The 25,800-nt window shown below is 38.4% G+C and overlaps 1 protein-coding gene across 1 annotated transcript; it reads right to left on the reverse strand.

Moving 5' to 3' along the window:
- CIP2A (cellular inhibitor of PP2A) lies at positions 1-25,685 on the reverse strand. Its single transcript, XM_058825572.1, has 20 exons — positions 25,547-25,685; positions 24,407-24,554; positions 22,633-22,745; positions 20,666-20,760; positions 19,951-20,047; positions 18,893-19,015; positions 18,599-18,741; positions 17,813-17,888; positions 16,507-16,734; positions 15,887-16,046; positions 14,921-15,062; positions 14,037-14,136; positions 13,070-13,188; positions 10,408-10,600; positions 8,124-8,198; positions 7,930-8,040; positions 7,012-7,208; positions 3,198-3,280; positions 2,562-2,701; positions 1-1,513 (listed from the first exon to the last, which is right to left on the reverse strand). Exons 1-20 carry the CDS (start codon positions 25,646-25,648, stop codon positions 1,343-1,345), a joined length of 2,616 nt encoding a protein of 871 aa, XP_058681555.1. The 5' UTR covers positions 25,649-25,685; the 3' UTR covers positions 1-1,342.
- Between the last annotated feature and the right edge of the window lie 115 nt (positions 25,686-25,800).

A 25,800-nucleotide genomic window follows, 5' to 3' on the forward strand; every position in this document is an offset into this window, starting at 1 on the left:
GAAAACACATAGTACAGAAAAATAAATATACATTTAAGGGTATTTTTAGGCATGAATGAAATAATGTACAAAGCCATACAGAATCACATGTTAAATGGAAAACTTTCTCCAGATAACGTAGAATAAAAGGCAGCTACTTTCAGATAAGAAGTACTGGAGCCCCCTATATTGAGATGTTAAGGTACTCAGAACTAAGACAGCACAAAAGTCTCTGCTTGTAGAACATGCAATTGACAACCTGACGTGACTCAGATAATTAAAAATCGACTCTTGTGGAGCTATTTTTTGTGCTGGTGCCAGCTACTCCCTGCACTAAATAAGAGAGCCTGTGGGGAAAGGGAAAAACAGTCCAATAGTGTGGTGGATAAGGCACATAACATGAATATGAAAACAGCACTGGGAACTTTATTACATAACTATTTTGATTACAGAACTGGTAATATCATGATGCCTAACAGCAAAATCCCTTACACAGGTATTTCTTTGCATGAATGAAGTATAAAAATCTCCAGGATTTTTTTTTTTTTTACAGTAAAGAGTAACATATTATCTTTTTAAAATAAAATTTTAAACAGATACCAATTTATTTGGTAGTTCCATTAGCCACTATTCATTACCATTTGGAAAAACACTACCACAAAAGAACACAGAAATGCTGTCAAAATATCTTGATGTGTTTGTGCATTTATTTTCTATGCAACCCAGAGTTCAGCTATACTTGGCTTAGAATAGCATACTGAAACAATATATTTTTCCGGTGGGGAGGAAAAAAATCAATATTGATATACTCTGGATTCTGTCACATAAATGCTAAAGATTAATTTGCCATTTTCTGCAGACACGTATCTTATTGCCACCTTACTCTGGTGAGCAGCTTGATGTCTTCTCCCTCCCATTCCACCATTTGACAAAGTCAAACTGGCATTTATCAATTTAGTTATTAACATGCTTGGCATTCCCTACTAGAATTTGTTTACTCAAGCACTTTCTGGTAGAAAAGGAGGAAAAAAATCCAAACAACAAAAGCTTCCCAACATTCACTTACCCCTTCCCCATGACCAAAACATTTAAAGGGAAAGCACCAATGTCTGCAAATTTACTTTGACACTAAAAGTTTTTAACCCATTACACTGACAGTTACTTTCCAAACTGACTTTGCAAAACTCCAACAAAACCCCTTAATTCAGCAGCTCTGATAACATTTTTTTGTTGCTGACCTTTCTAGGCAATAACTGCATTATGCAAAAAGGCAACCAAACTGCATGTGCTGTGTACAAAGCTGGCAGTCTCCCCTATAATTTAGCTCACTTAAGAGAGTTTGTAAAGCACAGGAAACAGAGCCCTACAAACTGAGGTTCACTGTTTCTACACTTTGCTTGCCATCACTTAGTTTGTGAATTGCTGCAATCACGCTGGCGTGTATGTCCAGTTTTTCCTTCTGCAGATTTATGAGCGCTTCTTTTTCTGCCAAGCATCCTTCTAACTGGGATTTTTGGACTTCCAGAGAAGATGCCTGCAGAAACAAACAAAATATTATAGCTTCCTCTATTACCAATGGAAAAACACATAATACAGTGAAAGCTGAGTGGCCTGATGGTGAACTTAGGTAAGTATTTAAAAAGCAGTTTTAAAATGACAAGCTTGTTTCAGAAATCTCCCTCAGCTGGTGCTCATGAGTGATTACAGCTACTGCCACACTGCAAAATGTTGGATACCATGGGAAAGCACCAAATCCTTCGTTATCATCGTGCTACCATCTACATTTCATTTCAAGCACCACAACAGTAAATATTTACTGAGAACAAAAGAAATATTTGCTATATACTGGATAACATTGCCTGAAGAGATTAAGCTTTTGCTTCCAGGAAATGAAAACACAGTAAATTTGGTAGTCAGACTGCACACTTTGCATTTGCTGATCAGTTTGCATGTAAAATGAATCTCTGCTTTGTGATTTTAGAGGGAGTCTTACTTGCAGTCAAGTAAGGCTGCACTGAAGCTGGGGGGATTAGTTTTGTGGGGTTTTTTTCTTTTGTTTTTTTCTGTTAACTTTATCTTGTTGACTTGGTACAGCCAAAGTAATCTCTCTTTTGAAAAAAAGACACCCTTTCTTGGAGATAAAAATGGTTTTTTACTAGAATTTCAATGATCAAAAGAACCCCAGGTGCATTTTGGTGCATACATATGTACCTTAATTCAATGTGAGGAAGGGAGGGAGAGCAAGCTGACCTACATTTTCAGTAGTCAAAACTACTGGAGAGGAATTCATTACATTTTGTTATTTAACATTATGCCACAGGCTTGGTGGGTTTTTTTCCCTTCCCAACAACATTATGTACTCACATGCCATGCCACAAAGAGTCTCATTAGAACTTGATCCTGACTTAAAACTCAAGGGGTATGCAATTGAAGTCGAGAGAATTTGTTCTTGTCCACTACTACATCAGCTACTCTAGGGTCTTTAGGTACTTAGCTACCAAAGTACTGATTGACCAACTCTATCAATTAAACAGATACCTAAAACTCCAGTCTCAGGAATGCAGGCACAAGTAATCCCTTACCTTGACACTCAGTTCTTCCCTTACTTGCTGTGTTTCACTTAGTTCCTTTCTAAGAATATCAATAGTTTGTTCCATATCTGTTTTTTCTTTCTGCTGAGTTTTTATTTTTTCTTCCAAAACGTTTATATTCTGTTGCAAGGCTTAAGAGAATGAACAAATTAGAAGATCAGATATCAAACTTAGAAAACAGATCCTGCATTGGACAGGGAAACAAGGGGCTTTTTTATTAATTTTTTTTTTAGACTCAACACGGCTGCTAATTGAATTGCTGAGTAGTGCCACCTACTGATGGATTTTAGAGGTTGCTTCAAGTCATTTGCAGAGAGTTAAATTAAGCTCTTCTAATTTGCATTTCATACAGAAAATAGTTTTAATGGACATGTTGCAAGAAGATCCTGAAGGGACACAGGATGCAGAGATTCAGTCAAGTCTGGGAAATCAACTTCATGCATCCTTTCTAAAAGATTACAATTTGTATTTGTTTCATTTAACTATTAAATTATGTATCTGTGCCCAACTTTTAAGGTTTACAAGTTGCGCATTAAGATACAGCAGCTCATCTAGAACCTATAATAACAATATCTAGTTAATTCAGTTATTTCTCTAGCTTCAGTGACCTTTAGGTAGGTGACTTACTTGCTATTGTGCCATCTCTCTCCTGCAGCTGTTGCTGTAATTCATTTCTGCGATGTTCACTTTCTACTAACTGTGCAGCATTCCTAAAAGTGCAGAGAAATAAATTTTAATGATTAAAATGAGATATGCCACCATTTCCCTGTCCTAAGAAACTAAAATGATTTTTGTATTATTTCCTGTTACTGTCAAGAGCTTCATCCATCCTATGAATGTGCATGGTGTGAGCAGAGATAGATCTTATTTCCTTCCTGCCACCATAACCCAGTCACTGGCCTTCTCTGATCATGGTAGGAGCTACTGAAAAGGCTGATACTGAGACTACAAAGGCCAGAAACTGATGCCTTTGATCACAGCCACAAATAATTCAAAATACTGTGGCAGAACTAAAATTGGCATTCAATGCAAGTAAAAATTCCCTGCCATTAGTGATTAAGGATGCTGGGGTTTTAGCTCTTACTATGCTCCTGAAGAGACAATGCAATTAGTAAAACCTGTTTCAGGTATTATCCCTGTATCTACACAGAAAAAATACCATTCTGAACATCTCCTGGATTGTCATACAACACTCAAAAGTGACCATACCATAAGACAGTGACAAAGCTTTTGTACAGGCCTGCCTCAGCTCTCACTAGTTTGGGTAATCCTCCATTTCCACACTCATTTAATCCAGAGGTACTGGCATCTACCAGCAGTACAGCTCTGACAGGAGCACTTGACACTCTCTGAAGCTAATCTACCTTTTCCATTACCAGCCAGACTAATTTCTAAGGCATATTCTACTTGCCACTTGCCTTGCCTAGATGGCATCTGCTGTCACTTTTGTTCACTTGTTTATCCACTTCCTATCTACCAGTTTCTAAGCTGCAGCCTCTAGCAAGAGGGAGGAAAATACACTTCCTGTGTCTCCATTTCTGTGGCAGTTCAAGAGTATCTATATAATAAACTGCTCCTCCAGACTGGCATTAACAAGGGTCAGTTTCATCAGAGTGCCTCCTCAGTTACCCTGAGCTGTATATTGCACCATTCCATGTAAGTAGCCAAATTTGTTCAGGAGCAAACTAATGTATCAGTATGAAAATTTTCCATCTGAATCAGAACTCAAGGCAGTGATCTGGACTGCTCTCATTACTGACAAGCCAAGAGCCTGGAAGGGCGAAGTGAACTTTCCCAACAGCATTTTATTTCTCAGCTGAATACAAGGCCTGCCTATAAAAATATTTTAAATACATCTTCTGAAAATTATGTATTAAATAAAATCTGTCAAGAGCCTATATTCCCTTAGTTACACTGGTGAAAGGTACAGCAGACCTCTATCTTAAGCCATCAAAAATGAAAAATTAACATTACTCTTCAAGAAGACATAGGTAATACTAGTTTTATAGTTGAAAAAGATGTTTTATACCAGAGGCAGAATACCACCCATTGTGACTTCTAGGGTAACTTTCAAATGTGTTCATTTAGTAGGGTTGGTTGTTTTGGTTTTATTTTTTTTTCCAACTTGACAATATTAAGAGAAAACATACAGACTAAAAGAAAATACAAGGACATTTTTGCATGATAAAAGTAAGAATTCAACAACAACCAAAATAACACCTCCATGCTCTCCCAAGGGCACCTAAGAATTGGGTCATCATCTTTCTCCTCATACTACTGCTGAAGTCTGTCAATATTCCCTCACCAACTACTCCAACCAATTAAGGAGCAAATAAAATAAACCTAAGTCATTACCTACAGATTCTCATCAAAAATAAATGTATAAACCAACCCTGAAGCATCTTTGGCTAACTTTACTTCTCAGATGTTACTTAAAGCACAGTTGAAAAACTGAGACTAAAGTGCTATTTAGTTTTACTGCTCCACTTGCTTTAAAAAGACCGAACGGATCTGCTGCTTGAATGATTCATTTAGTTTCATCATTGCTTCCACTTGTTTATTTAGTGAACTGCATGTAATCTGTAGATCTTTATATTGCCTTTCAGTTGTTTCATACTTACAAATGAAATGTAATTGCTTTTGAAGAAAGCTTTTACTTTAATAGTTTGCCAAATAAAAATATTTGATGTAATCTATGCAATCATCCCACTCAAGTGACAAGCAAGGTGTTTTTTGGAAGGGGGGTGTTCAGCTGAGTGTTTTTTGGTGACAGCCGGCTGTTAGTGTGTTAGATGTTTTGGGTTTGTTCTTTTTAAATCAACATACCTAGAATCATAGAATCATTTAGGTTAGAAAGGACCCTTTAGATCATTACTCCAGCACTGCCAAGTCCACCACTAAACCATGTCCCTAAATGCCCCATCTATATAGCTTTGATACCCCAGGGATGATGACTCAGCCACTTCCCTGGGCGGCCTGTTCCAATGCTTGACTTGGAAGAAGAAAACAGATAAACAAACAAACCAGCCAAGCATCAGAGGATCTCTCACATATCCTGAAGTATTAATGATCAGGAAGCAATCTCCTTCCAGCAGAAAACTTTTAGGAATTGACAAAACTATAAATACCTTCAGAAATTTGCAAAGAGCTAATCTATAACAGTTTGTGTATGTCAGTCATCTTTTAAGGGACCCTATGATCTTCTATAATCTTGTCTTGTGATACTAAAAACTGAACATACTGAAGACAATGCAGTGTGTAATTAATACAGGCTTATGAGGCAGATTTCATGCTCTAAGCAAACATTTTCCTACCTTCCTACTGAAAGGCAAATTCTATCCCCTGGTGTCAGTTAATTGATTGCTTTCAAGAAACAGCATATATGAAGTATGAAGGCTGTTTTAAAAAGTAAGTTTTTGCTTTAGAAACACATTGTAAGGATTAGAAAGTTTTGTTCCTAGTGTGGAGAATTTAAACCTGTTAGATCCTAGACAGAGGCTGGTTTATTTCCCATGAATTAGACAATACATGTTCACAAACTGTGTGACTGCCTACAATTCAAGCAAAAATGGAGGCACTTCCACAGTGACCATACTAGACACTTATTCAAAAATCTAGTAATGAAAAAAAGTTTTACAATTGGCAGCAATATGCTTTCAAAATGGTGTAATAATGCTTGCTCCCGTTATTAAACAAGAAACTTGATCTCAGTGTTATCAGTTTCTTTGCCTTGCTGACACCTAGTGTCAGTTCATGAGTTGAGAAGTCAAAGCTCTCTTAAGCCTTTATTCTTCCAAAGCACGTTCTAATTCAAAATATTTTCTATCTTTATGTTCTTTGCATGTCTCACATATTCTTTTTACCTTAAGATCCCAAAGAAATAATGCTTATAAATAATTCAGGACACACAATGCGTCTCCTTCCTCCATACCTCAGTTTTACCTAATGTAAGTCAAATTTGGTAGAGATTTGACCTACAACACCAAGTCCTACATTATCCAAACACACTGATATTGGCTGTTTCTCCAGAACTCTTGCAAGAGAGAGAGAGAGCTTGTAAGATCAAAGAGAGATATGGAGAGCATGGTGTAATGCTAACAGGAACTAAGCATTGTTAGTTATGTGTCTTAGAGAACAATGCTCTCTTTTTATACAAAGCTTGTGCTATTTCCTGAACTGAACCTTCAGCACCTACAATTCAGTTCTCATTCTACTGAAAGCTGAATGTTAATACATTAATAAATTTAGGTATGTAAATGTAACATAAGTTTGAGTTCCTGAAAGACCTTATTGACAAGCACACAGAAGAAAAAATAATGACCTTTCCATTTAAGAACATGACACAGCATGTAATGTTGCTCTTCTAATGTGCCTAGCACAGTAAAGGACATCAGAACTCTTTTCAAATTAAATATTTGTTTAGAGATCCTACATGTCTTACCTCTGAAGGAGATCAAGAGTGGATTTTTTTAGTCTTTCATGTTCTTCAGCAACTGCCTGCAATTTCCTGTTGTGCTGAAAGAGCTGCTCAATATCAGTCTGTGCTCTTTCATATTCTACCTGTTGAGCCTTCAACAAATCGTTAAGCTCTTCATTTTTTCGTTCTGCATCCTTCAGCATTGCAGCAAGAGTTCTTGCCTTTGAGTGGAAAGACATCCCCAAATAAAAAGAAAGAAAAAGTCACATACATTAAAGGGAATTAATTCTGTTTTTCCAGTTGTATTAGGCATGTTTGAGGCCACAGATCTAACACCAAAATGTCACCATCTACATTAAGAGAATAAATTCCCTCACCTAATATTAACTACAAATTAATTGGTTCGCTAAATTCCTTTAGCTGCATTTATAGACAATCTGAGGGAAGAACAAAGTAAAAGCTGTGGATTTAGTAACCACTAGCACAATCTTTAATGTAAACTTTAAAGAATAGAAATTATTCTCATTTTTCAATGTGCAGCCCAAATACAGACCCCACAAAAGCAAGCTTGATTTGAAAGTTCATCTCTGACCAGTGAATCAAAGGCACAAACAGGAAACAGTTTTTTACATACCAGCAAATTCGACAGAGAATTCTAGTAAGTGGGTTTATTACTTTTTAATATTGATGAATTATTACTAATGGCTAGCAAATTATATCAAGCAGAGTAGGGTGGTTTTGTTGATGTCCTGTAAGGGAAATGACATTAAAGAAAACTGTGCCAAAGAACAGGCCAGAGGAAAACAGGATTTTCATGATGAAATTTAGGACTGCCTTAACTTGCAAGCACAGCTTACAGGTAAGCAGTATAGTTTTCACATGTGATCACAGTTAAACCCAGATAATCATTACTCAGTCCCACCTTGAAGTTCCTTTACTAACCTCAGACTCAGCCTGGGTTCTCTGACACCGGTACTGAGCCATCAGCCTCTCAGCCTGAGCCAGAGCTACTGCCTTTACTTCCAGTAGATCCTGAAGCCTCGTTTCTTTAGACTGCATATAAAGAGAACATTTCTCATTAACATTTTCTGAAAGCACCAACTGCAGCATCCCCATGCACATTAGGCTGTACTCACCGCTAATGCCAACAGCTTCTGCTCGTAGACATCCATTATGTCAGATATCCTCACATCAGCCAAGGGCTCCTTCATCTGTGGAAATGTTTTCCAGTCACTGATAGTGGAAATTTCAATTTACTTACACAGGTAATGTGCCACTAAAGAGCTCAGTAGTTTTGTGAACTCCCCCTGCCACTAGACTTTCTGAATTCACATTTTTGTGTCTGAGGCTATCTACTCAAATATATCCACCTCACCCTTGAGGAAAGTTTGTGAGCAATTGAACTGGTTAGGCTTAATAGGACTCATCTGCAGAACACTATCAGTCCAGAACTATAAAAAGGTAAAATCACCATTCTAAAATCATTCCCCTTGGTTCAATCTTTGCTGAAGAATTAGCAGGCCCCTCACAGGACACCTAAAATAATCTGCCCTAAGATTAACAGCACAAAATGCATATGGTTAAAACTTGTTTATACTCTGCTGCTTTCTCAACATACATATTAGGAGAAAAGGCCCAGGAAAGTTTTTCTAGGATACTGGAAAGGATACTATTGAAGACCTAGAAAGCCTACTCTGTTAATCCAGTGACTTACTAGAGGAAATGCACCATAGATGGCACAACAAGAGCTAAGTGTTTATTAAAGTATATGCCTGAGTCAAGTGAAAATGCTACTTAGATTTCAGGGTATTTTCTCTTAGGCAGTGCTGCTATAACACCCGTTCTGAGCAGCTGTTCACAGATGCTGATGCACAACCAAGTGCAAACTATGCCAGCTGTTCATACATTGAACACCTAAGAAAAGCCTGCAGCATCCTGAACCACTATGTATGAATGCTTTTTGCAAATTAACAGGAGACCCTGTGCAGTTCCAGTTCTCAGCTCATTTTTCTGTCCCTAAAGTATGAAACAAGTAGTTTATTTTCCTACTTGCAAACTTAAAATATCTAAAGGAGATAGAAATGACTCCAAGAAAAGCTCTAAGAACGAAATTCCCTTTGTTCTCTCTGAACAGTGATACTATGAAAAGTGTTTTCTCAATTATGTTTTTACAAGCATTTGAGCTTCACACAATACACAGAGCTCAAGTACTGGATATTTTAGAGTGAATGTGTATATTGCTTTTGAATTACTAATTAGAAGGTCTAAGAAAAGAATAACTCAACAATTCCTAAACAACTTTCACCCTAAAAAAAATTGAAGCAGGTTTACAATCTGCCACATTACTGTGAAGCTGCTGCATTAGTGCTGTGTAGGCACCTGTGCTTGCTTTGATTTCCACTAACATGAACACAGCAATGCACCCACAGACTGTCATGCAGTCCTGAAAAGAACGATCAACGGGAGCATCCAGTGGCAGAGCAAAAAGTAAGCCAAGGAAGACTCACCTGACCCTTTTCACTGTTATTCTGGCACCTCTCTGAGATGGTAGCTCTCTGCTAGCTAATGGTACCTCTCTGAGTTTCACTTTTATCAGTTACAACGAAGAGAGAAAAGTTGCAAAGCTAAGGCTGGAGGCAATACCACTCATACAGATATCAAGCTGTTAGCAAGAAACTTTCAATTTCTTTATCCAATTTGCATACTGTTCTTTTAAGCCAAAATAGAATCAATAATCCATCTCCCAGTCTAAAGCAGCTACAAAGCAGCTAACTTGCTTTGAACAGAAAAGGGAAAGAGGAGATAGATTCAGTATCTGCCAGGATGCCCCACAAAGCAGCACATGGCATGTGGTTCCTGGTTGGGTGTTTCATTCACAATGCAAGTTGCTGCAGAGGGAAGTAAAACCTGCCTTCTGAAATAATAACAGCACCTTTCCAAGAAGGCCACAAAAGCTGAGCTGCAAATGCTGGAGTCAGCTACAGCCAACAAAAGGAGAATGTCAGTATGCTTGTTTAGGCACACGAGAGATGCACCACGCTTTTCTAAAGTAGCACAGCATCTCTATAGCAGGCTATTTCTTGGGAAGCAGAGAGAGGAGGTTCCTTCTATGTATCCCTGCAAGTCTGAGCAGTTGGACTGTACTTGGCTCCTGTCTCTGCATCTGACAGCTAAGATGACTGTGGGCACACCCTCTGGAGAGGGCCCTCAGTAAGGAGCCCTACCTTCAGGTGTAGCTCAATATAGCATCTCTGAATTCTGCTCAGGAGCTCAGTAAAAAGAGCCCACTCCAAACAGACAGGAATCTAAACCAAACTTAACTGTTCCACATAGAGTAGTCTGACACTTGGATTTTCATTTCTGTCCCTTCCAGTAAAAAAAGTGTCAAATGTTTCACAAGGGTATGTAAATTCTACTAACCTCTAGTCCAGAATGAAGTTTTTGTATTAATTCCTCAATATTTGAAGCTTTGGAGTCATTACTTGAAGGATAGGATGAAGAACACCTCACTGAAGTAGTGCCGGTCACAGGTGCCTGCATTTGGATTCTCTTTGCTCTGTGCTGCACTTCTTGCTGTCTGTAGGCATTATTTGCTACAATGCTTTCACCCAGCCTGTATAAACATGAGGCTGTTAATGACACAACCTGCTACAAATAGCATTGCAAGGACTGAAGATGAGATGTACAGCCACATTTGCATTACCACACCTCACAAAGATGTGTGTTGGGCATGTGCTCAAACTGGCCAGAGGTACAGGAAAAAGGGGGGAAAAATGTATCATGGCTAACTTTTAAAGACAAATACAGAATCTCATCAGAAAGGGTACAGTGCTCAGCTCTTTTTGAGCAACAGATCATATCTCTTATGCACCTGAGAAACAGGTTATTTCACCTGTTATTATTCAAATTAACTGGGCCACTGTTTGTATCAAAGAACATGGAGAAAGCATTAGTAAGAATTTTTATTTGGCATAAAAATAAGATTAAATCAAGAAAAGGCAGAGTGCAACCAATAAACCTCAGTTTTTCCTTGTCTGCCATCTTATTTTACAATATTATATTGCATACAACACATTTAATTTAGTAACTTTTAACCAAAATTTAAGTATGCAGATAAAAGTGCAATCTGTTTAAATTTGTACAGGGAAGAGAACTCAAAAGCTTAGAAAAAAACCACCTATATTTAGGCGTCTGTATGTAATTTGTGGCTGGTATTTTCAAGGCAGGTACCAATAACATGTTTCAAACAAGAATGATAAATCAAGAGCTGATTCTAGAGGCACCAGTTATAAATTTTTTGCTCTTGATAAATTCCTTAATTACTAAGCTATCCCAGCCACCTCACTGAAGTGCTGTCTCAATTGCTTCCTAAGCGAGCGTAGCTTATTTTTAACTTGCATTTATAGACATGTTATTTGGCTGTTCCATTGTACAATTCCAGACATATTTGATTTTATAGATCCTTCTTCTTTCAGCCAGACTATTCATTACTGGCTACTATAAAAATATTTCTTATATCCACAAACCCATATAATTATGGAATAATTAAGATTGAAAGAGACCCATCTGCACACCACCTAGTTCAACTCTCCAGCTCTTAGCAGGCTGCCCAGGTCTATGCCTTGTAATTTTGACTCTCTCAAAGGATGAAGACTCCAACTTCTTTGGGCAACATTTTTCAGTTTGACCTCACCTTTCAGTAATTGGGTCTCTTTTCTGATATTTAAAGAGATCTAAAAGGTTTTCTTATATTTCAGTTTGTGCCTACATCTATCCTGTCAGTGGATACCACTGAGAAGCCTGGCTCTGTCTCTTTTGTTCCTTTCTATCAGCCATTTCAACACACTGGTAAGAAGCCTGCAAGTCTTCCCAAAAGTAAGCAAGCTCAGCTCTTGCAGTCTCACCTTGTGTAATACATGCTCATCCCTCAAACTCCTCGCTAGACTCACTCTAGGGTGTCTGTATCTCTCTTGCACTGGAGAGCCCAGGCCTAGACACAACACTACAGGTGTGGCCTCACCACAGCAGAGCAGAGGGGAATGCCCTCCTCTGCCCTGTCATCAGGACTCTTCAAGTGCACTTCAGGGCGCTACTGATCATCTTTGCTATTCTTGAAGACAGAAGTTACATTTGTTTTCTTCTAGTCTTAGGAACCTGTCCCAGTCACCATGAATTTTCCAAGGCATTCTGGAGTGGCCTTGGAATGACAACATTCCCTAAGCACTCAAGGGCACATCCTGTCAGGTCTTCTGGACTTCTGTATGCTCAGTTAGTTTAGATGTCCAATAAGCTGACCCTGTGCCGCCCAGAGTATGTCTTGCTTCCTCTAGGCTTTCCCATTGCTCTCAGGGACATTGCTGTGCCTTTGGGAATCCTTATCAGTGAAGACCAAACAAGGCATTCAGTATGTCAACTTTTTCCATGTCCTTTGTCAACAGGCCCCCTGTTTCACTCAGCAGAAAGGCATACATTTTCATGCCTGGCTTTTGCTGCTGATGTAATGGTTTTTCTTGCTACCTTGATATCTGTCAGGTTTGACGCCAGGTTGTGATACAATTTGAAATATTTTTTGTGTACTTTATTACATCTCTGGAAATAAGAACTTCACCAGATTTTCTCAATAATTTTTCCATTGTTTAAACCACCTTATTAAAATACTACCTGAACTGCCATCTGCCTGTGTCTTAGCCTAATCTGTTCTTTCATGGAAGATACTGCAAAAGGGTGAGTAAAGCTTTAGGAACTGAAGAATGACACATCTGACAGAGTTCATTAGAGAGAAATCAGACAGTCAGATGAACCCTAAGTTCCAAGCACAGATTTCAGAGATATGAGCACAGGGACAGGAGTCAATTGCTCCTCTCCTCTGCTCTCTGACATCAAATGAACACCATGAGCATTGTGATGGCTTCCTCTGGCCTCTGCAGGATCACTGTGGTCTCATAAGTGCACATAAAGCAAAAACAAGACAATTTTTCTAAAGTTTCTGTGTCTGATAAGCTGAAAATAGTACTCCAAAAAGCATGAATATCACTAAACTCAAAAATGTCAAATGTAACCAGAGTATCACAAAAATGCTTACGCTAGGGCAGGAAAATCCGGTAAGGGTGCAACCTCAAACAGTATTTTAAGCCCCACTTGGACCCGCTCTCCATGGTCTGATGTTAAAGCAAATGTCAAAGGTGTAATCAAGCGCTGATCCTAAAAATAAATTTGTTTGGTCAAAACAAGACACAGCAGACAACAACAAAAAACCCCACAAAACACAAACTACCAAAGCATCACAAGGCCCATGAACACAGAAATGCTTTATTCAAAACTTAAGTTACCTTCTTGAAGGTTGCCCTTCTAAGTTTCTGAGCCTGAAGTCCACAGAAGACATGTGATTTTAAAAGTAGTCTATACTTCTGAGTACTTGAAATCACATTTTACATTAAAGGCAACTCAACAGGTAAAGAGGCTATTTAATTCCTGCAAGTTTTCAAGTGCTTGACACTCAACATAAAAGGTCACTAGCAGAAGTTATAAGGATTAATTGTGGACTGTAAAACTCATGTTACCCATTAAATTATACAATTCCTATTCCAGAAGCAAGAAGTGTTTGACTCTCTGGACTGCTTTTCCATCTATAAAGTAATAAATTAAGGTATCATCTGACCAGAAACTCTTTTGGCCATGCAAAGCTCCACATTAGATGTACATATTTAATAGTAACCAAACCCAAAAGTGATTGTATCGCTGTGGTAATTGTTTTCTAGTTTGCTACCTTTAAACTGCAGTCATAATGCAGTCTCAAAAGGAGCAAGCAGCTAAAATATGATTTCATATGCATTACCAAAACAAATGATGAGAGTAAAAGTAAACTACTTTAGAAGTTATTTTAGAAGAATAGTGACACAACCTTTAGGAATTGTGCATAAGGGACTGTACTTTCCTAGAAGCTTTACCACTTCAGAGACAACCATGCAAAACATTTATAACTAAAACTACTGTAGTGCAGTGACACTTTATTTCACAGATACATTTCATAAAACATTCTAAAATCATACCTGTAACATTTTGTAGAAGCTGACCCTCATATCAGGTACATCCTGCTGCAATCTGCTCATAAGATCAAGTGTTTTCAAAATAATATCAGTAGCAAGTTTGCTTTTAAACATCCAAGTAGAAAAGCAAATTGGGTGGAAAAAAAAAAGGTGAGATATGTCAATCAGCACTGACAAATCCAGTCAATTTAAAAAAACCCTAATAAATACCTTCACAAAGAAAATAAATATATCTAGCAAGGCAATGATGCTAGAACCAAAGAGATCATACTGAGTTCCCTGGATGTGTGCCTGAGCTTCTCCAGCATGTCAAGGACAGCAACAGTGAAGACCAAACACACCAATTCCAGTTGAAAGTGAGGAGGGTTTAATTATAGGTCCAATTATATTTCACTGGGTTTTGGCCAGTGAAACTGGCTATAAGTTATAGCTATAGCTAAGCTATAAGTTATAGCTAATTTATAGCTATATTCACTTTTAGCTATAACAACATTGAGCTGAAAGAAATGTGCATTTAATTTTCAGTGCAACAATTGAAAATTGTTGCCCCCCATAGCCAATTTTGGAACTCTGATCGCATAAAATCAAAATGAGAAATCACATGCCATGAGCAGTTCTAGTAAGCTTTCACTTGGATCAGCCTGAACTACTGCATGGGGTTTAAGGTCATCATTCCACATAAGTGGATCTCCAGCTTATGCCAAAAACATTATCTGAATAAACTGACCAGCAAGATTACTTTTTAGTCCACAAAATACCAAGTTTAATTTAATACCAATATTGATTTAAATGGTACTTTCAACTACTACATTCTTTCCATTGCAACAATATCACAACTCTCACTCTAGTCATGTCTAATTAGATTTTAGATAAATATGTGTGCTCACCACATTTTAGAGTCCACCAATTTTGTCCCAAAGCCAGTATCAATCCCACAATAAGGAAACTGGTGTTCTATCAGACATGTGCATTGGCTGGCAGTCAGCACCTTCGAGACATGCATTTTCAGTGTGTCATCTCTGCAGAGCAGTAGGCAGAGTTAAGAATAAATTCAATACACCTATGCCTAGGTATTGGCACCAAAAGGCAATATTTTATAATAAGGCTAGGGCAAAAAAGCTAGGGCATCAAAGCACAAAAGCCTCTAAAAATGCTTGTATTACCCAACAACATAAAGCAATTAATTCATGCCTATTTTTTCAGTTAATACATACACTTATTGGAAACAGAGAGTGAAGGCAAACCTTAATAACATAAAGAAGCATAGTCAACAAAAGGCAGGGACCAGTCCCTAATACAAGACTCAGTTACCTAGAAGTGAGCCAGCAGAGACTTCTCCACAGAACTCAGCTTAAATGCAGGACTACACCCTGCAGTCATGTCCCCCTTACTAAACTTACTGTGGACACTGAGGACTCAGTGAGGAGTGTAAAACTGTATAATTCCATGTTATTTTTTGTAGTTTCTCTTATCTAAGTTTGTATCATATTTGGCTGGGAGTTGCACTTGTCTTAGATAGGCAACAATACTATATGGATCAAGAAGATGGCTGCCCAAATTTCCCCACAATTTCAATGGAAAACACTCATATTTGTTTTTGATCTGCAAATGGCTTCTGTTCTGTTGAACAGCCACAACATTTTATCCTGCACCACTGTATTACAAAATAATTTCACAGCAATTAGAAAGCTACTTTAGATCTTGCAAGATGACACTCCTAAGTAAAATTAGGGCAGATATTGTCATTATAAGCTATTAAAGTGACCCAAGGTGAACATGGCTTTTAATATCTTAGAGCACATCATGGTGGAGGAATAATAAATCAGTTGCCAAGAAGCACATTAAAAGGATATTTGTGAGGACATTAATAGCCTTGACCATTCTTTCACATTTTTTCTTCACTAATAGCTCATCCACAATCTGTTCTGGCATCTGAAGATGATCAAGAAGAACAGGTAGCAAAAGATCCATAAAGTGTTCAGCTGATTTACCATTCTTATTGTTGGTAACATCCTGTAGTAAAGACATTTTATGTCAATATTGAAAAGTACAACACAAGGAAGCCAAGCTTACTCTAGCCCTTCCTGCACCAGTCTGTTCCTGCTTTCCCAGCCTCTTGCTATTTCAGGTGTAAGATGGCTGACCAGTACCATACTGGGGAGGAAGTTTACAGGGAAACATTTCTGTAAGTCCTAGAAAGGAACTCTGATAGTGTTCTACCTACCTCATGACTTCATAAACTGCCTTGCCTTCCACTTACAACACAGGCATATTTCTAAAATACTGCGTGTCTTTAAAAGAACAGTTGTTTTATGAAGTATGTTTCTTCCAACATAACTATTATACAATGAACTTTATTACAGGTATTTTTGTATGTGCTATTTTTCAAGTCAAACTATAACAGTTGCTTAAAAATAATTTAAAAATAAGAGCTACTAAGAAGCACTTTAAACTCAGTTATCAGTCTCGGTACCTCAAAAATCTCTTTGAGTAGTTGCAATGCTAGCCCTGAACAGTCTTCAGAGACTTCCAATGGTTGGTTTGACAAGTGCACCAATGCAACAGATGGTTCAAAACTCTTTGAGCTAGTCCCAAGTCTGGTGTTTGCAGAGACTGGCAAGCCAGCTGGTTCCAGTATCGCCTGCCGCAGGGTGTGACGCAGTTCTAGCACAGAGCAGAAGGCAAGCAGCAGCTCTAAGATCTGTGTGAAGTGAAGAAGAGTTCAAATACTTTTAAATCAAAAACTTATACAGAAACTGCAGCTCCCATAACACAAGTCTAAAGAGATACACAAGTTCTATGCAACTTCTTTTAGCACTTGAGTTTTTTGAGGAATAATTTCCTTTCTTTAAAGCCAAGTCAGCAGCAGAAACAGTTCACTGGACTGGTGAAGGCTTGTGACAGTATTCAGTGTATTGCATTCTTTTCTTCTGACATGACTGCTGGCTAGTGATACAGTAAAGTACAAACATGTACACACTCAGCATGAACAAAGCCATCAAAGAGAAAAACATTCTGAGACAGGAATGGATGCACATCCATTCTCTGAGCATGCACAAAGAGAAAACCACCCTGGAAAGTCCCATGTCAACATGCCTCTCTAAACTAAATAAACAGCAGCAAAACCACACAGAGAGAAATAGTAGCGTCTATTATTAACTAGGATGTGTAACACATTCATAGAAAAAAGCTCCAGATTTGTTTCACAGATATGTTTAGCCCCAACATTTTCACATTTCATATTTTAGCCTTTAGTGACAGATAGCCAATGTTTCATTTACATAAGGTGGTAGTGACACAAAGCTGAATGTAACAGTCCACTGCTTAAACAGAAGTGGCATCTGTTTGTTCAGCTAAGGCAAGAACACTTATTCCTACACATTTGGGATTAGCATCAGGGTTCCCTGATCACCAGCAGAAGTCTGAATAGTATTAATTCAAAGTTTAGAGAGCAAAGTGGGATATACTGCATTCCTGGTAGATGCCAAAATTTCTAATAGCCAAAGCACAAAAGGTGTTTATGTTGGCTTTTTGCCTCTACATCTGTTGCCTGAAAGCAGACACACAATCTGGCAAAACCCCAATATTACAAATTCAACCTGAGAGCCTTTTGAATAACTAGAAAATATAAACCTGGTGAATTCTCTAGGTCATTTAAGAGTCCTGAAGACAGTGTATTTCATGACCAACCCTTGTACACAAGGAACCTATTTATAATAACAGAAGAGAAACTAGTTTAGGAATGTAGCCTCAGCCTTTAACAGAAAAAGTATAAATACCTTAGATGATGAATCAGGATCCCTTCCATGAAGAAGATCTAATACTTGACCAAGGCAAGAGGTGAAGTGCTTGTACCTATAGCATGCATAGAGAGGAAAAAAATTATAAAACCAAAATTTCAGCACATTTAGACATTTACACCAAGTGATGAATGCAAGTGCCCTGTTCTCCTTCTTATCCCCAAACACTTCAAGTACGGTGATGGTTTTGATAATATAATTTCTATTTAAATTTTTGATAATTTAACAGCACAAGCATTAAAATATTTAAAGTTATTTATCACTAAGAATGAAAGCAAATTCCTTAAAATAAGCTATGATTTTTCAGCTATGTTTACTGCTTGATTTAGATTAATAATCAGCCCCTAAATTCTGCTAGTGGAAAATTTGCAAAACTACTAGTCAAGCCCTCCACAGAACCATCTTCCCAAAAAAATTATTACTTCTTGTAACTTCAACTATATAACACTGTAAAAGACAGGATAGCTACTCATCCTGTTGTCTGACTACCAACACTGTCCAGATAAAACATTACAGAACAGAGTATTCAATGTTCCTTCAGCGACAATGAAAAAAACAGGTTTTAAGTCACAATTCTGTATCAAACTAGTAACCCAGCAACTCTTTACATTCAGATATAGCAGTTATAATTGTAATCAACTAGCAACATTCAAAAAGCATCTTGGGATTTTTTTCCCCCCTAGTGTTTGGTTTAGAATTCAAATAGCATACAGCAAAGAAACAACTAGAGCTTAGGAAAAATACTTTCAGGAAATGGAGCCATACCTGGTAAGATAATCTGCAACTTTGGGGTTCTTCATAAGATCCATGAGTAAATCAACAGAATATTTTCTTGTTAGAGTATCTCCATTTACAACAATATTGAATATTAACTGAAATGTCTGATGGATATTTCGAGCGTGAAAGAGCTGGAAAGAAGGAGACAGTTATGTATAGGCACATACTTTGCTGGGGGTCTTGCTCATTAAAACTAGCTGGAATTAAGATTTTGTTTGGGCAGTGTGACAATTGGTTTTATCTACAACTTAAGAATAGAAACAACTTCAAAGACACACTTACTTTTTCTCCTACTTCTTCATTTAGGGTAAGGCTTGATAACACCGAAAGCGCAAACACAACCATAGTCAAACTGCTGTGGGCCAAGAAACTTATTAAGGTACGATAGAAACTCTTCACATTATTCTACAGCCAAAAGGAAAAACAAAGATATTACAAACCCATCAAATTTACAGGTTTGACATATTTATACATAAGCCATATAAATAATGAATAATACAAAAAAATGTCAGTATGGTAACAGTTCTCTGGGAAAGCTATTTCATTGTTCTGCTGGCATTGATGTTAATGTTCTCCTTTCAACCTGTATAAGGAAAAATGAGAAAAAACACCCCAAAACAACAGAGAACCAACAAAGGAAGAAATTCCATCATTATTTTAAGGAAAGATGAGAAAGCAATTTTGCTAAAGCCCATAAGAGAAAATAATCACTGAAAATTGACTCCTATCCCTTCTCTGATTAATGATCAGACCTGATAATAGTTTCTCCCTTTTTTTTGCCCCCTGTCTCTTCCAAGGTAAACAGAACATTTGCTTTTATGTAGATTAATTTCTCTTTCTGAACTAAAAAATAAAATGTTTGCACTGATATATGAACAGAGAGGAACCAAGCAGTTCAGATATGTATATGTATTTGAGGGTTCAAGGACCCTGACATGAAGATCAGTGCTATTTTATTGATTTATCTTTTGAAAAGCAAATTTCCTTTTTGCTTATCAAAACTCCACCTATAATCTTTATGTTTTAATGACATTTAGTTTTTCTATGGAAGAATGATCACATTTTCAATTCACTTTTCAGCTGCAGAGAACAGTTGCAAAAACCAAACACATAATACAAGCCAGGGCAACTATGCAGCAATGTACCAAAGGAAAGAGGATACCCAACTTCCTGTTCTGCTGGTTATTTCCTCCAGCATGGGAGAAACAACTGCCCTTCGGCAGAATAAGCAGAAAGTGTTAAAGTGCTGAAAGTGTTAAAGAAGTACTAAGGCACCTAGTAGAGTCAATTAACTCTTACCCTTAAGCTGGAGAATCATGACACAAAAGCAAAGCTCTTACCGAAGATTTTATCTGACTTTGAACAGACAAGTTGTGACGACAGAGGTTTGCCAGGAGTCCCAAACACGGTATTGTTAACTCATCTTCAGTGGATTGACTTAAAAGAAAAGCCGAAAAGATGTTTTCATTGAAACATCCTGAATTTAATTACAAGAAATTGTAGGGTGGGAGCTGGGAGAGCTGGATGGTTGGGGGACTTATATTTTGTTTTGTGTCTTGGCAAGAGCTTGTTTTTTAATGAGACACCATTTCACCATGCAAAGAAAAATTCAAACTGTAATCCATGCAGTGTGGACAGCTTTTAACTGAGTAGATCTGAAAAAAACCCAAAGTATCAGAGATCACTGCTATCAGAGGTTGTTTATTACATATACTTATAAGTTTCATAGGATTTCTTACAAGAGCACTTGAATCAAATTTTTATTAATCTAACAGGTCTGCTCCTAGTGACAAGCATGAATTTCCTCCTGGCTTTTCTCTTTATTAGCTCCCTGCTCCCACAGGTGTGAAGGTGGGCTGAGGCCAATTAATATTCCATCACTCAAAGTCCCACAATCACTACATTTGACAATCTGCAACAAGTACATGGTTTTCAAAGGAAAGTGATAACTTCAGAGCCCAGCTCACTCTGGAGACCAGGTTCTAATAGTCTTCAGAAAGTTCAGAAACTTAGCTTGCTGTTTCCCATTAGAAAAAACACTGAGTACACACTTACACATGATGCATTAGAAACAAAATTAATCCATCGATGTTGGCACTGGCACAAAAGATGGGAACGTTGTAGGTTAGTCTCTGCAGCAACTGAATACCCTGAGGAAACAGAAAGCTGTTCACATGCTTGTCCTACACCATCTCAGGAGAAATGTTACAAAAGATGAAACTGAAAGGACAAATATCAAACCAACACAATTAATTTTCAGACTCCAACATTAACATAACAATTACATAAGATGCTGCAAGCACAGTGTAATGTCCTAACATACTGATGTGCTTAGTAAAACCCCAAAAATATTATTAAGATTTTATCTTGACAGAGGAGTTACCTTTTCAGCCCATTTGATGCCTTAAGTTTTAGCTTTCATATTTTTCAGATTCAGTATTGCCTTAGTATGTAACTCTGAGCCTTATACTAAATGTTAGTAAGTTCTCTTCTCAGGGTAGATAGACAAAACAATCCTTTTCCAGCTTGGGAACCAAGGACAACTGTTACCAGCTTCAGGCCCAAACAGTGAACTGAAGAGAGCAAACATGGAGGATGGGACTTCATAACCTGAAGCTGTAATTGCACAATTAACCCCAATGTGTAAACAGACCAAAACTTATAAAAGTGTGAAACCTTGTGACCATTTTGGGTCCATCTTGGTAGTCCTGACCAGGCTCTTGTACTGTCCAAGGTGTATCCTTTAAAGGCCTTTTAATAAATAACTTCTTTATTTTTTAGCTCTGTCAGCCTCTTAAGGCATCACATTCAATTCTCCACCTTTGCCTTACCAGCAAGTTCTCCATTCTGTCAGTGATAACCAGGCTTTGTCCTATTGAAAGGTCTAGAAGTCTCATCAAAATCCAAAAAAGCACTTTGCAAGCTCTTGTAGAAAGGATGCCTACAGGAAAACAGGTTTGTTCTAAAGACTGCCAGCTGATCTAAGGGTAGCAAAGTCCTTCTACAGCACTCTTCTGGCACATAACTGAAGTCAATACACTCAAACATGACAAAAATCACACCAGAGGTTAGCAGTTGAAACAAAACCTCAATATTAAGATATCTAAGAGCTTCAAGGTCTTAAGATTGGATCTATCTGGTGACTGCAAAATCTCTCCTATTGACTGGTGAGTCACTTGGATCCCTAGATCTTGTGGTACTCCCAGTGCTTTGAGAAATACACAAAACACAGGAATAGAGATCTTTACTGGATGCCTGACTTATTTTCCACACAACAAGAGCCACAGGACTACCAGTAAATTAATTTTCTGTTTTTCAGAAAGAGACAAGTGACAACAGGCAAACAGCAAGTACTTGTTGAAAGCTGAGAGGAAAACCTGTGCATATTTGAAAAAAAATAAATCAAACTTTAAGGACAGGTTAAAATTAGTGAGTTCAAACTGACAGTCAGACATTCACTTAAGCTTTGATTAGTACAGTGCCTGGCATTCACTGGCAGATAGCACTGACCAGAGAAAAGGAGGCCACATATGCTCTGCCAACCTCTCATAAAAACAAGCAGCCACAACTTTCCTTTCACTCCTTCACAGTTACCTGTCAAAGTACTGATTAGACAAAATGATCTCCAGGCTTGTTATGAAATGGCTTATGTCAGGAGAAACAGCCAAATACCTCAACTGGAAATCAATCTTCTGAGCTCTCAAGCAATGACTTCTTGAAATAATTTTTAAAAAGCAGCATTTTTTTTGGTTGGTTGTTATTTTTGCTTTGTGGGATTTCTTAGGGGCTCTTTGATTAGAGCAGGTGAGAAGCCCAGTAAGAGTAAAGAGAGTACAAAGAACTCTATAAATTGTAAAATTCCTGTCACACCCACCTCATACAGCAAATAAAGTACATAGCTAAGATCAACTTTCCCTTGACACATTATTTCCAACAGAGCTTTTGAAGGGTTATTATATGCATAAAGTATAATGTTCATTATGCAACAGTAGCCAAACATGATGAAGCAGTAGTTCCTTTACCTGTACTAAGACTGGGTCACTCAGATTAGTAGAACTTCGATGAACCACTCCTGCCAGCACGCTGGTCAGATTGTAGGTGTCCTGGAGAGCTTCTCTAGTCTCTGTGTCTGAAGCTGGAATTTGGAAATTATTAGCAAAAGAAACTGTCCTATTAGCTACCAGCTGAAGCAGAAGCCAATGTTTTTGAGCAGTTCTTCACCCATGTTTTAAAGGCAATTACAAACAAATGACAGCTCCCATGCTCTTGCCTCTCTACCTCACCTTTGGACATAGAGTTAATTATGACACTAATCCATTTCCTTAAGATGGTTGGACACTGAAAGAATAGTCTACTTCCTACCTACCAAGTTTCATTTCTGAGATCTTGAAACCTGCACTTCAAAGGCTTAGATCTTAATGAGCTCAGTTTCTTGCCTCATGCTATGGTAGAAAGGTAGACTCAAACTGATAACCTGATAGGGTTATCTAGCATTAGTTAAATAAATAAATAGAAGCCAGTTCTGCTTAGGCAATCCTCAAAGAGTTGTAGCAAAACAAGTAGAGCATTTGGAAGAGGACTTAATTCTTAAAATTTTCCAGAACCCTATAACAAATATAATTTCACAGTAATTGTTCCAAAAGGATAAAAGGAAGCTCAGAGAGGCTTAAACTCCATGAATCAGAGAAGATAAACAAGGGAGCGTCATAAAGGACTCAGATCTTGAATAACTACTCATATATGATGAGAAACTAAGCAATGATGGGATAATTTTTCCCTGTATATGTAGGTTGTGCTCTAAGCACAGAGGTCCCTGGATAATGAAGTCCCATTTCCATGAAATAGAGGGGAAAAAAAAAAAAATAAAAAAGGCATTTCAATACACAAGCAAAAGGCAGTAGAACCTCTTTGCTGTTGGGAAGCTTGATGCACATAGGCCAGGCTATTGGAGAGCCCACACTGGCAGCAAACACTCCAGTGGGAGAGGTAACCTGAGGTGATGACAGTTGAGGATTGTTGCAGACAGGTAAAAGATGTTATAAAAGAAAGGTCTTATAAAATATGGCTTAGGCCCTGCTACTCTAGCTAAAGCTAGCAGTAGCTTTTAAGTTCCCATGTGAAGAAATCCTAAGAATGAGAATTTGTTTGCATTACAACCTATTCTTAGAGAGAAAAACAAGTGGCACCTGCATAAACAATAGATTTGTCCCATGAGAATCCACCAAAGATATATGTAAACACCTGTAGATGGAGAGAGTCTTAACACCTACACACACAAGCACTTTCTAACCAATGAATTAAGGAGCAAGAAAACTACCAGCCAACCAGAGTTGAGCCCAAGGTCTGTGAAAACTGTGTAAAAATACTTATGAGAATAAATAATTGGCTTCTTCTGCATGAGGAAACTGAGTCCCAACTGATTGTTATTACAACAGAGGATGTGACACCACTTCTCCCTATCCTCGCACACCCTAGCCACATTTCTCACTTGATTAAAAAAGTAGTCGTTTCCAGCTCCAAAAATAAAGGACAAGAGAATAATTTCTCACTCTACCCACTGGATAAATTCTCAGCATGATCATTGTCATTCAGAGGGATGACTTCAAATCATCTCACTGCAAAACTTCTTAATAGGTAGCTTAGCCAAGCACTCTACTACAATGAAAAATACTTCATCTTTCACACCTCATGCTTCTTCCAAGACATTAATCACCCACAACACAGACAGATAAGACAGCATCTGTCTTATCTTCCCTTGTCCAGACAAAAGATAAAAAGTTCAGATGCAGACCTTACCTAGCTGTGATAGCAAAGTAACCACAGACAAGACCAGAGAAGGGTTTATATTAGTGTCCTCCAGGAGCTCAACAAGGCAACTGAGACATTCACTTGGTAGAATCTGGTTTGAAGCAAAAAAACGGGTAAGCTTCAGTCCGGAGATAACCTGGAGATGAAAGGAGAAAAACCTTACTTACTCAACTGCAACAATGTAATTGACACAAAAGACGTTGCACAGCATTTTGTCCTACTTGACAAACTAAGAATGTAAGTGTCATTGTATTGGGACATTGATGTTCACGTGTGCTGGGGGGAAAAAAGAGGCAGAAATGGAAAGAAAATGGTTTTCATTCCTTTATGCTTAGAAAGTACCAAGTTTATTTATTTTGAAAGAATAACCACGTCGCAATCAGCCTGCCTTCCAAAGGCTGGACAGGGAGCCAAAGGTGGCACTCCGCAGGGAGGATCTGCAGGGGCACTCAGGGCTGGCTTGGGAGGACTCGTGGCTGGAATGAAAAAATGGAACCTGAGCTAGCGGAACCCTTCATAAGAAGAGGCCAAAAATTATATACCTGTACACCAATACAGTCAGACACGATTTATATTTTGCATATGGGAGACACATAATGTTGCTTTTGTATATTCCCTCTGTATCTCCTTACAAGGGATACAGGGAAGAAAGCAAAGCGAGATACTAACTCTCACATAAACAATTAAAGCAATTAAAATAAATTAAAATAAATAGCAATTAAAATAAATCTGTACTTGAAAAAGTAACTTGGAGATTAATTCAAAGGCCACCACATAAGTTGTACACAAAGCTGTACCTGAAGATCAGGGAAATGAACTAGTCCACTTCCTTAGTAAAAACACGTCTAAATACGTAGCACGGAACTGGAAAATTCCAGATGCAAGACCAATTCGTCATTCACACGCTATTTTTTAAGCTGTGGAACGATTCATGCGGGCTACAATTTAAGGGATAAATAAAAAATTAAGTCCCCTGTAACCCACACTATCTGCTTGCCCTGGGTGCATATAGACTCACAATACACCTCTGTAAACACACAAACACACCATAAAACGTTATAACAACAGATACCACAGCACCCCCCACGCCCCGCTCCCTCCGCGCCCCGGCACGGGCGCCGCTCCCACCTCCAGGCTGCGCTGCAGGAGCGCGGCATTGTGCGCTGTCCTGGCGGCGCGGTACTCCGTGGCTGCGAGGAGCAGAGCCTTCATGCAGCTCGGGGGGTCCATGGCGGCCCGGCCCCTCAGACTCCCCACCCGGCCCTCACTCGCATTTCCCGCCGCCGCCGCCATCGTGACGCAGCGACCACTGAGCGCGAGCGGCCGCCGCGCGGCAGCACGGGAGACGTCGCCGCCGCCGCCATCTTGGTTAAGGGAGGCAG

The sequence above is a fragment of the Ammospiza caudacuta genome, chromosome 2 (genome assembly GCF_027887145.1).
Source record: "Ammospiza caudacuta isolate bAmmCau1 chromosome 2, bAmmCau1.pri, whole genome shotgun sequence".
Classification (NCBI taxonomy): domain Eukaryota; kingdom Metazoa; phylum Chordata; class Aves; order Passeriformes; family Passerellidae; genus Ammospiza; species Ammospiza caudacuta.

Coding starts and splice junctions, on each gene's coding strand:
- CIP2A (XM_058825572.1), bottom strand. CDS start 25,648: ATGGACCCCCCGAGCTGCATGAAGGCTCTGCTCCTCGCAGCCACGGAG. Junction 18,742..18,892: donor ATGAAGAAGTAGGAGAAAAA/GTAAGTGTGTCT, acceptor CCTTCTTTCCAG/CTCTTTCACGCTCGAAATAT. Junction 7,209..7,929: donor GAACCCAGGCTGAGTCTGAG/GTTAGTAAAGGA, acceptor TTCCACTCAAAG/GCAAGAACTCTTGCTGCAAT.